Source organism: Rhipicephalus microplus, chromosome 6 (assembly GCF_043290135.1).
Source record: "Rhipicephalus microplus isolate Deutch F79 chromosome 6, USDA_Rmic, whole genome shotgun sequence".
NCBI classification, from domain to species: Eukaryota; Metazoa; Arthropoda; class Arachnida; order Ixodida; family Ixodidae; genus Rhipicephalus; species Rhipicephalus microplus.
This window is the reverse complement of record NC_134705.1, coordinates 168,407,035-168,419,538: the sequence shown is the minus strand read 5'-3', so window position 1 is coordinate 168,419,538 and position 12,504 is coordinate 168,407,035. Positions and strand designations below refer to the sequence as shown.

The following is a 12,504-nucleotide window of genomic DNA, read 5'->3' as shown; positions in this document are numbered from 1 at the left end:
TTCTTTATTTACTGAGTTTTAAACAGTGGCGTGGCTAAGTGGTAGAATATTGAGCAGGGGCGCCATTTAGTCATCGGTGTTTTTCTTTTATTTACCCGAGTTTTTTTTTCGTTCGATACTGGATATGGACAGCGGCAGCGGTGGTAACGGACAACTATAGGGCGCCGCGCTTGACCTGCGTCCTGAACTCATAACAGCATTCGCTAAAAAAGTAGTAATCGCGGTTGCTTATACCAAGCAACTGCTGCTAACAGCAGCCCTGGCAGAAGCAACTGCTACAGGCAAGAAGGTTGTACGACCTGCAGCGTTCATTTTGTATCGTGGATTTGAGTACAGCTCTTTTCTGTGCCTTTTTTTGTTGTTTACCGGGACAGGATGAAAAGTCACCAGCATTTTACATCTTGGCATCCCACTGTCCTTCGCGAAACGATCCCCCACACTTCTCAAGCTTTTACGTAGCTAATAAATCTGGGAATTTCGCGTTAGCGGTGCGTCCGTAGGACCGTAGCAACGGACCGAGTTTCCCCGCATCGATGCCTGGACGAGGGAACGACAGCAGTTTCGTTGGCAAGTTATTGCGTGGGAGTCCGCCGTCTTTTAATGCCGTGCGACCTCGGTCGTAATTGAGAAATGATGGGACGTTCTCGCATCCCTCGTTCTATTGAGATGCCCGTGGAGATACCGTCGGTAAGCGCTTATACTATAATCGCTGAAACAGGAGATAGACACAAACAAAAGTTTTTTTCACGAGCAAGTCATTCAATGTGGTAATAAATACGCACGCATAACAACCACTCAGTACGTATTCTTGGAGGCAACTGCAATAAAAGTTGGTAGGTGACAGCTGTGATCGAAAGCCGAAAAGAGCACGTGGAAAAGTATTGACGCCTTGACTAAGACTCACACGAACAAGACAATGGAATGCGATTTTCGCGGGCCTGAATGACCTTCCTAGGTTTACGCTTTCATGCTTCCTACCGAAGTAAAGCAGAAACATGAGTAATCATTTGTAAGAAATGCGTAAAGTTTTGTACAAATAACGAAGATTACAGTTGTTTGGTTGTCCTGTATACGTGGGTGCTTCTGACCGATTATTAGTGGAGTAAGTTTAAGACCCCGAAACTCTATAGTTCAGTCCCGTATGAGACTATACTAGTAAGGTGGCAAGTTGGGCTAGTTGGATTACGTTCATAATTGAAAATTTGTTGAAGCACACTAAAGACGGACGAACAGAAGAGGCTGACGAGAGCAAGTGCTGTCCTTGTCAGGATCTTCTGTTCGTCCTTCTTTAGTGCGCTTCAACAAAATTTTCAATTATGAGCGACTATACTAACCATCAAAATTAGTGGGTCTGTGATATCGCGTTCACGGGACGGCTTTATGCTCTCCCATAGTAGAGTACTAAGCACTCTTAATCCTTTACTACTTTCTTAAACACGAATACTACCTGTGTTGTCGAAGGAACTCTTCTTTTTGGGTGAGGAGGAATTCCTCCGACAGTGCTCCTGCCCTTTTGTGTTCGTCTGCGAGAAACATGTGAAGCTTGTTTTCAGGCATGCCTGGTTTCGGTAGGTTAATGTTTGTTTAGTACTCACATAAATACCTTGTAATTGCTACGTAAATACCTTACATATACATCTTTACCTTTCATTTGCGTCTTCTTTGCTTACCATGTATTGTACATGTGTAGACATATCTTTTTGTAACGATTCTTGTGTATCTGTGTATGTTGTGTTCCGCGTACATACGTAAACATATCTACTTGTAAAAAATTTTTCGATGTGTCTATGGATGTTCTCTTCCACCGCGACGTTCTGTTGGATTGTAATTGACGTTCACTGTTCGTGAGAATAAACTTCTCTAAACACACTCAAAAGGAAAGCTTGAAACCCACGGGACGGCTTACAGCTCTCCCATAGTAGAGTACCAAGTACTCTAAATCGTTAATCACTTTTTATCTAAACACACTCAAAAGGGTAAACCACCATTTCTACATGCAACAAAAAGCCTATAGTGTTTTGGCAAAAAATATTCTGAGAACAAAAATATCAATGCGTCATCAATCCAGCCTTATGAAAGCATAGGCTCTCACTAATGAATTATAACAAATCATTGTAAGATCTGTGCCATTTGGTAGTTGATTATCACAATGAAATAATCTGAGCGTTACTTTACGCCAATTGAAATGACACAGTAGTGGCTCACGCATCACTATATTAAGCTCGTTAACACGGCTCCAGCTCCCGGTGATGGCTGCCATATTCCGACGAAGGCGAAATGCAAAAACACCCATGTAGTTACGTTTAAGAGCACGTTAAAGAACCCAAGGCAGTCAAACAAAATCTACACACCTTTAATTCAAGAGCCCATGCCACAGAAATTAATGATACGTTTGCTTTGTTTGGTTGTCCTGTTCACATGGGTACTTCTGAGTGATGGCTACTGCAGTGGGTGTTAGACACATTAATTGTCTTAGAAATAAGCGTGAGTGGTCATCGTAGTTTCTTGCACTTCGCGACGCCACCACCAGACAGAGGGCGAGCCAGGTCTACCGGGGCGGACCCTAATTGAAACCACGTGTGCCGGGGCTGAAGATAAACACTCGGAGCTCAAGTCGACGTCACAGGATTCCCGCGCAGCCCACACAATAGCACGACTGGCGCCCTACGGAGGCTATTGTTCCTCGCCCCTCTTGCGCAGTTGTCGGGGTGCTTGACCTCTGTGTGGTTATGGCTCCTTATGCCACGAATGCTTTATTGTAGCTTTTTTGCTTTTTGTTAAAACAAGGCAATACATGATTAAGTCCTACGAAAGCACGGCACATTCTTTCATCCTATTGCACGCGTGGCCCAGAAAACTGTGCTCTCAACGTCACCACAACTTAAGTGCAAGTAGTCTTCGGTGCTCCCGTGCCGTGGGGCGCTAGTTTCTCACAGTATTATGTGGATGATTCGAAGTAACACTAAATTGTTCGCAATTAGCAACGCCAGCATAAATTGTACTACAACTTACAGCTTTTACAATCTGATTTTGGTATTACCAGATAAAAAATGAATTATATAAGAGAGTCACGAGCAAAAATTTCGCTTTCAGGGGCTCTTCAAGTCTTAACCACTTAGTATTCCGAATGAGCTTGAGAATCGAAGAATTACCGGTATCGTTAACTCCATCTTCAAGAAAATAGCTGTCGAATAAAATGCAGTGCGTGTTCACAAAATGCAGCTAGAATATGACGCGGCTCGGTAGGGACAGCATCACTCACCGGGGCTCTCCCGCAATGTTCTAAGTTAGTGGTTTCAGGGGATACCACCAAAGCTTCTAATCTCATCACCCGGTTTCTAGTCGCCAGATTGCCCGCGCCGACGCGGCCCGTGCCTTTTACGAGACAAAATAGACGGGGAAAAAAGACCCCTTTCTTCCCTGCCGGCGATCGCTTCCTGTTGTCGTCTAAAGACGTTTCGGCAACCCACCCGAGAACAGTGGGGAAGGTGGTTGCGCTTACCGCTTGATAAATGACCGCGCTTCTCGCACTCGACTCTTCCTGTGCCAAGTGGCAAAACTTCCTGTTCTCCGCACACAGTTGATTGCCGCGATCTGCCGACTAAGCAGAGTGCTTCGGCTTTCTAGTGGAAGGCCGTCTAGTGGAAACGTGCTCATTAAGAGCGAACCTCTAGGGGCCGCACAACGTCTGTTTCTCCCCTCCGTTTCGCGCAGTTGAGCTCCGACTCTGATGAGTGTCCCCGCTAGGCGCCGTTCCGTGTGCTGTTCCACGGCTCCTTCAAAGGGGACGTTTGCCTGAATTTAGATACGGTCCATCCTCCCGAGACTCGCGTGTTCTACCGATAGCTCCCGCTGTAGCTTTCTGACGTCATTGTGGTTCCCTGGACATTTTGGCAGGTTTTCTGCAAGTAAAAACAGTGGAGAAGAAGACTTCGGGTGACCATAAAGTGCTGAGGAAACACGTTAATATATATATATATATATATATGTATATATATATATATATATATATATATATATATATATATATATATATATATATATATACATGACGTGCTAATTGGCGTCTATAAAAAGTTAGATTGTTTTGCATTGTTAAAGTTTCTTCGGGTGTAGCACGATTTTTAGCTGACTCTGCGCTAAGAATAATGTTTTCTTGGTATATTGCTTGCAATTGTCGAGTACTTACTTATCGAACACTCGAAACGAGGAGTCCAGGAGCCGGTATACTGTTATATTATGAAGCAGCCGGGATCGCACAACACGCAAGAATTTTTTTTATAATAACTCTTTTATTAAAGATCTGAAAATCCGTGTTCATCGGCGCATTCGTACTGAACGGTTTGTCGATCGCCAAGTTCTTTCTACAGGTTTATCCTGACACATTAGCACGTGAACTTCTGGCATTGAAGAAAAACGGCGATGTGGGTGAGCTGCCTAATTCATATTTTCAATAGTTTGTGGCACTGGCGCTAAAACAGTTAACGAAAGGCGATACTGTGAAGACCGGTTGCCAAAGAGATTGCCTTTCCTCCAGCACTTCGCCCCACCTTTCCTTCAGCACTCACGTCTGTGTTGAAGGAAAGGCGACACTATAGGAAAACGTAAGGCAAATAGAGATGTTGCAAGATTGCTTCTCGTTTGTGTTCCACTCTGCCGGTCATTCTTAGCTGTGTCGCTTATCCTTGAATATTTACGTGCTTGCGTTTCAAATGTTTGAGTGTGACCTTCTGGCACTTCTGGCCGCCAGACCACGTGTACACCGCTTCATTGGAAATTGCCCCGACTCTATGGGCTTACCAGGCAACAAAGCAAGCTTTGAGTGATCACGACAGGGGGTTGCGAAGTAGCTCATGCGGGTTTTCGTACATGCCACTGAATGGCCCCGCCGCGGTGGTCTAGTGGCTAAGGTACTCGGCTGCTGACCCGCAGGTCGCGGGTTCGATTCCCGGCTGCGGCGGCTGCATTTCCGATGGAGGCGGAAATGTTGTAGGCCCGTGTACTCAGATTTGGGTGCACGTTAAAGAACCCCAGGTGGTCAAAATTTCCGGAGCCCTCCACTACGGCGTCTCTCATAATCAAATGGTGGTTTTGGGACGTTAAACTCCACAAATGAATCAATCAATGGTATGATGGCGCCTTTTGGCCACGCAGAATTACGGTAGCAAGAGCGCCGAACGGCGATGGCGGTAAATGGTTCACGTGAGCTGAACATTCTGGCTTGCCGTGGAGAGCACATCATTCGCTTTCATCATTCATCCACGGTGTTCTATCGGAGACTGAATGAAGCACACAGGGCATGTGAAGTATTGGTTAAAGAGCGTTTAGGCTAATGTAGAAGTAAATACCGTGCTGCCGTCCACAATTACACGTCTTAAGTTAGAGAAAAAGAAACATTCTCGGTTGTACTTGAATGATTCAGAATCGAAAGTGAGCTCCAGTGGTGAGTGCAGGTATAAGATTACCAGTGACAATTCAGGAAGCACTAATTTCCCTAGTTCACTGGAAGGAAAACAGCTGTGCCAAAGAAACTTTTGAACCAATTCAGTAATTCCGAATGAAATGAGTGTACTTTCAAGAAATTTAGACGATAAACAATTTGCATAAACGCCTGTACTCGACAATGTCCCCTTATTGGAAGGAAGTGAACTTATGGAACGCAATTCAGAGTATCCGTAGTACAAATAACATTGAAGATGCGAATGAACATATTCATCATGTTCACCACATGCAGCTTATGAAAGACATAAAGATTTCCCGAGCACCTGCTTAGCGTTTCTAGGGTGGTGGAAGGGCTCATATTTGAGCCCTTCTAATAGGAACACTAAGCGTGCTCTATGACTGAGGTATATTATTATGCAGATAATCTAGCTGTGAAGACTTTCCTGTAGAGCCTTTGTAAAATACCTTGTTTAGCTAGCCAGGTGCGGTGCGTTGTATACAGTGCAGGTCCTACAAATTAAGACTCGCATGCTCAATCTGTATCGCACACGCGCCAGGTGGCTCTTCCTCGCGTGTTTGCAGTGGACGCTACTCAAATGTCGTGGCACCCTTAGTTACGCTTCGCTGGCCGCATCGCAGCTGGACCTCCGGTGACCTCAGCTCGTGCGTGACCACTGAACAGTGCTCTGAATGGGCACCCATGCCACCTTTGTTTGGGCACCGATGCCACCCAATCGTCCGTCTGCAGAAAAGCAGATCGACGAATGGACGGACGCGCGAACAGATGGACGGATGGACGCATGGACGGACGCAGAGACGGATGCTTGAACGAATGAATGGACGGAAGCACGGACGGACTGACTGACGCTTCGCCCCACTCATCATCATTCCCTCTGCGTATATGCAGCGATTTTTTATTCGGGGTCGTGGCACAGAGCACTCTCGTTAAAAAAAAAAGGGACCATCTCCCGCTAAAGAAAACCATGTTTAGAGGCGAAGCATCGGACGCTAACGCTTACACTAGCGGCGACGTTGACACTGGCGCTTATCTATGCCGAGTAAAGGCGGCCTTGGCTGAGTTCAGAACGTGCGACCCAGTGCCTACATTTACGTGGTGGCCAATGAACGGTTGTGCAGCACGAGCAGTCAGTTGTTTACTAGCAAATGCTGCCTGCGTTGGCCTTGCAAGGTGCGAAAGGGGGAGAGGAGGAAGGAGGAAAAAACCGTTATTGATTCTGGCTATGCCAGATAGCCCTTATCCCCACCGGGCTGGTTGACATCCCCAGTCCGGGACGTCATTAGTCGAGGCCGCCACCCGAGCCCGCTGAACTAGAGTTCGCTGTTCCTCTAGTGTGGAGCTATTGAGTAGGGTCGTCTCCCAGTCCTCTTTGGTAGGGTTGGGAAAGGAGGTTAATTTTGGGTTCATTTGGCAGGCCCAGACCATATGGTAAGTGTTGGCCACTTTCCCACAGTACTGGCACTGCCCACTTGTTTTCGGGTCGTAATATTTTAGTATGGCTGGACAGAGCAGCGTATTTGTCTGTAGGCGCCGCAGGATGTACTCCTCCGTTTTCGAGAGTCCCTTCGCTGGTGCGGGATACAAGCGGCGTTGCTCAATATAGTATTCTTTGATTTCTCGAAACCGTGTTAAAGGTGTGGGACGTTCAGGTCTATCAGGGGAACGGGGAGTTTCCCGGGAAGTAAGCACGCGGGTTGCTGCATGTGCAGCCTCGTTTCCCTGTAGACCCTGATGTCCCGGATTCCATATAAGACGTTTTGGGGTAGGATCGCGGTTCCTGATGCTGAATTTTAAAAGTCTATTAGCCAATGGAGAGATTTCTCCTGCAAGATAGCTCTCGCAGGCTCTTCGAGAGTCTGTAACTATTTGTTTTGAGTTTGGATGGGATACTGCCAGTGCAATGGCCACCTCCTCCGCCTTACTTGAGCTTGTGGCTTTGAAAGTGAGGCCGTCCGCCTGCGTTCCTTGATGTATTACCGCCGCCGTGTAGTATCCCCTAGGTGACGGCCCGGCCACATCGACGTAATAGACTTCATTACGGGAGCCAAGCCGCTGTTCAAGTGCCTCAGCGCGCGCTTGCCTTCTACCCTGATGCGCCTCCCTGGTCATATTGCGGGGAAGCGGGGACACCCAGAGTTTTTGTTCTCCAAAGTTCAGTAATACGCTCCGCGTTTTCGATTTCGCATTCGCGCCGGATCACGAGGCGGTCCAGTAGGCGCCGCCCGGGGGGCGTCTGCGTAAGACGCGTATATTGATTTGTGAGGTGGGCTTCTTGGAGCTCTTGTATAGAGTTAAAGACTCCCAATGCAGAGAGTTTCTGATTTGAAGTGCTGATGGGTAAATCAAGTGCGCGCTTAATTACTTTTCTAAGAATAGCATCGACTCTGTTCTCTTTGTGTTTACTCATTCGTAAGTGCGGTATTGAATATAGAATCCTGCTAGTTACAAAAGTATTGGCGAGCCAAATCGCGTCCCTTCCTCGTAGCCCCCCGCGCTTGTTTGACACTCGGCGGATCATGTGCCCTACCTGTTCTCCAATTTTGCGTAGCTTGTCTAGCGTGGTACTGTTTTTTGTTTTGTTGTGAATCAGAAGGCCAAGGATTCGTAGTTCTGAAACCTCTCGTATTGTTGAGGGGGAGAGGAGTGACAATTTTGCGGGTGTCTTATGGGCCTGTCTGATACCCGAGCATGCGCAGTGCAGGCGTATGGAGGGACAGGGTTTCAGATGTTTCGCATATAGAAAGAAAGAAGTGGGGGAGCGGTAGCACTTGCATTGTCGTAACGGCTAAATTTAATCCGACGCTTTCTCACAATATCAGAACCCTACTTACTTAGGGTGTGCCTTGTTGGAGATAAAGCTGTTTCGCTTTCTAATGCAAACAGCAGAATAATTATAAAATAAGAAATAATTGTCTCCGATGACTCTAATGACTCGACATGAATAGTGCTGACTTGATCTATAATGAATCTTCCCAAGACTTCCAGGCTTCCACAGAAAATTAATAAAAACATTCACATGTTCAGCAGTATTTGCCCGCAAAGTTTGGTCATTTATTACTTCTGGGTCATGTGAGGAAAACGCACCTTCTTATTCGTTCAAGGCTAACGTTTTTTCCTACCCTAACTAAGATGGCGGCCGTGTCCTCTTCCCATTGGGGTAAAGCTTTCATCTTGGGGCATTGTTACCACCTAGAAATTCGTAAACCTTTATTTTTTTGGTAAGTGCTATCGCCAACGCCGCAAAGCAACGCTTTGGCGTTAAACCTTCCTCGATTTATAGCGCTACTTACTGTATTTAATATGTGAGAGAGATGTGACGTTCGCTCAAAAGCACGGTGACTGAGAATTCGTGTTTAATATAGATCAATAGTGCAGAACGCTAGGTGCTTTAGTATATATAGAAAGGTCTATGTAGCTGTCCCAAACCTCCTTGAGCGGTTCCAATGTAGTGCGAAATCGATGAAATCTCTTGTGTTTAGAACAGGCCGTGAACTATGCGCCCCTAATGTACTATTAGTGACAAGCGCTCAACTCTGTGCTTAGAATAATTTGTGCGTGCACTAGTGCACTATATGCACTATACTATAGAAGAGTCATAAGCTGTCTCGGTTTCTAGACATGGATTTGGAACAAGTGGGTAACGGCTAACTATTTTGAGAACAAGGTTCTTCTAAATTAGAGCAGAAATCTGTCAATTGGGCCTCACACTCAGGAATGCGTGCTTGGAAAACGTGTTAAACGATTTAGAGTAATATAGGTACTATACTATCAAGAACATAAAGCCGTACCGCGCAAGATCGAAACCGCTGCGTACAGGAGGGGTTAGAAAAGAAATGTTTAATGATTTCGAGTTCTTGGTACCCAACTATGGCAGCGCAGTAACATAGAGCGGAGATTGACTATGTACTAAACCGTTCACATAGGCATTGCCAATATACTAAATGTGATAAAGCCGTCATGTTGGCTCCAGTTGTTCTTAAACATTTTATAACTTTATGTTTTCAAACGCCGCGAAAGGTTGCGTTACAAACTCTAGTGGTGATATCGCTGCATCGACCTGCATACCTTTATTACGCCGCATCATTGAGATCAAGTGACGGTACACGAGTCGAGAATTCTGGGGCCACGTTTCTTTACTCTCGCCAGTGGCGGGCTGTGCGTGTGCAAAGACGACGCCACTGCTACGCGTGAATATTACTACATGCAATGACAGCGGTTCTCAGCCGTGGATGTGTCTGTGCCCCTTGTGGACCGGTGGAAGCGGCAAGGGACCCCTTGCAGTGAGGGGAAAGTGGAGGGCGGTGGGATGACTTACAAGATAACCGAACATGCCTCGGGAAATACGTTTTTTTTTTAATTCGGAGCATGTTAGAGTAGGACATAGTCGCAAATCTGGCGTCGGCGGCGCCATCGACACCATCACTCCGCATGTTCGCGTCTCGTGCCAACTGTCGATCCCTCCCCCCTCTCTCGCCTCGCAGGGCGACGCAGGCAGCATCTGCTATACCGACTACTCGCGCTGCACACCCGTTCACTGGCCAACCCGTATATGTAGGCACTGGATCACGCGTGCGGAATTCAGTCAAGCGCCTCTTGGCTTTCGATTGAATGAACGCTTTGGTTGACTCGAGTAGAGGTGATGGAAGCAACAGTACTTTCAACCAGTGCCAAACAACCCCCCACATCAGCGTCGCACCACTCATTGAAAGCAAGAATTCTCCTTCATTCGTTAAGTAAGAATAATAAACATGAAATAACAAATAATCATTCCCAAACCCTGCCCAATTACGCCACATTCACGTGGTAACACCCCTCCACCTCTACGATGCATTTACTCGAGTCCCCCCCCCCCCTCCCCATGATGGAAAAATGCGGGCGGCTTTTTAGGGGCGAAGCTCCTTATAGCGGCACCTGTTCGTCCCTTGTAGTCGTAGTAGTAGTGTATACCCAGTTTTACATTTTGACCTCCAAGGTGGTGCCGGTGGGAGATTTCTTCTGTGCGTTGTTGAACAATAAAAAAATTGCAGCGTGCGCGTTAACTAAAAGCTGAATTCTCCTGTCTCCAATTCCCCCTTAGCAGCAACTGGCATGTACATTAAGCATTATCTGACAGGAAAGGGTTGCTACGTTATACTCGCTGGGTGTAACCTCCTTGGTTTTAGAAAGGTCTAGCGAGCGTTGGGCCGCATTGCCATGAATACAGTGAACTAGTATATACCATGAACTCGAGGTGGTTAAAGGTGGGAAGTAGACACGAAGCGCAAGCTGTAAGAAAGTGTTCATGTGCCTCCTCTCGTTCAGTCCTTGGAATGTGCGCTGGATGGCGGTGCTTCTATACGAGGAATATATGATGAAAAGATGCCAGATGGTGGTACTTGGAGTGTTGAATAGGTGGACGAACGGACACACAGACAGATACGTGGACGGACGAGCGGATGGCTGCGTGGACGGATGGACGCATGGAGGGACGCAGGAGCGGTGCATGGACGAATGCAGGGACGGACGCACGAATAGACGCACGCACGGACGGGTGGATGGACGCACGGGTGGCCACACAGACGCACGCATGGACGGACGGAAGCAAGAACGAATGGACGGACGGATGCTTCGCCCCACTCTGCATCATTCACTCCGTGGATAGGGTGCCATTTTGTTTTTAACTTCCACTTACACTTCCTGCAAGGCCAACGCTATGTTTTATTGCGGCCCTTCTCAGTATGCTCGGCACGACAACCCTCCGGCACGATCTGACGTTTCTCCTCTCGTTTTGTGCTATTGCTGCCCTCTCCCACTCTCCAGGTTTGGGAACATGAGCTACGTAAACCAAGCCTAATGATACAGCTCCGGGCCAAACGGCGAGCAGAGGAGCTGGCAGCCAGACATGGCCTGACCACCAATCCTCCGGGAAAAATATTCTTTTTTTCACTTGGATAAAATTGCTTTCTCATTCCCTCTACCCACCGGCGATGATTGTTTAATTTACTTTCTTACGTTAGTATGCGCCCGAAGTAAGCCTTCTGATTATGTGACAAAGCACAGCCTGCCTGTGTGACTGATGGTCATGGTAGCAAATGTGGAAGGTCATTTCAGCTGCAGGTCCCGCGTCACCAACAAAGTATCTCTCTTTTCGAGGTTCACGCCCCGCCGCGGTGGTCTAGTGGCTAAGGTACTCGGCTGCTGACCCGCAGGTCGCGGGTTCAAATCCCGGCTGCGGCGGCTGCATTTCCGATGGAGGCGGAAATGCTGTAGGCCCGTGTGCTCAGATTTGGGTGCACGTTAAAGAACCCCAGGTGGTCAAAATTTCCGGAGCCCTCCACTACGGCGTCTCTCATAATCATATGGTGGTTTTGGGACGTTAAACCCCACAAATCAATCAATTTTCGAGGTTCAATGTTTGATTGCTTTGTACGGTTGAAACGCCCCTTTTTCATTATTACTAAGCGCATACACCCTTTACCTAGCGGTAAAGTCGCGCGATGTCTCTTCATCCCCGAGGCCTTGCGTCTGGCCATATCGGTTCTTTAAGTCCCTACCAAATCTCTACTAAGATAGCAGAAGGTAGCGCAGGAAATTAAAAGATGTGGATCGAGCAAACTTGAGGCCATTCATAACACAAACTGCGTTCACCTATTTTAAGGCAGCAACCTTTGTTCTGTTGCCATATTGACGCCTTGTTAGACGATAATATCCTTTATCGAAACGCAATTTCCTTTTAAACGATAAGAACTTCACAGCAATGCTATTATGAACGTCGCCGAATGCATATGCTTTATAAGTAGGATATATTATGCAGCGTACGTGACACAGGTCTCGGAGCATTCGCAGTTCACCATCAAGCGAGGCCTTTCTATATAGAATCGTATTTTGCGTTCTCTGCTGGATGCCTGTATTTCCCGGCACCCCTCGTTCCATGGCCTCATATCTTTTACCACAACACTCTCAGAGCCACTCTTTCTCTTTCTCTTTTGCTGCTACACACATCGACGAGCATGTCACATAGTCCATGCCTTTCAGAAGCTTCGGGGCAGAGATTCACAGATTAC

General features: G+C 47.0%; 1 protein-coding gene across 6 annotated transcripts in view; it reads right to left on the bottom strand.

Annotated features, from left to right (window-relative positions):
- LOC119167171 (uncharacterized) overlaps positions 1-12,504 on the bottom strand; it is a 203,207-nt gene that overhangs the window by 38,337 nt on the left and 152,366 nt on the right. For 2 of the 6 annotated variants that reach the window (XM_075865588.1, XM_075865589.1), the window contains exon 1: positions 1,448-1,860. The exons of 3 other annotated variants lie outside the window; for them this stretch is intronic. In XM_075865588.1, coding sequence (XP_075721703.1) covers positions 1,448-1,557 — 110 coding nt within the window. In that variant the 5' untranslated portion in view covers positions 1,558-1,860. Of the gene's footprint in view, positions 1-1,447; positions 1,861-3,650; positions 3,903-12,504 lie in introns of those variants that run through there. One more of the 6 variants, XR_012884025.1, reaches the window with a different exon arrangement.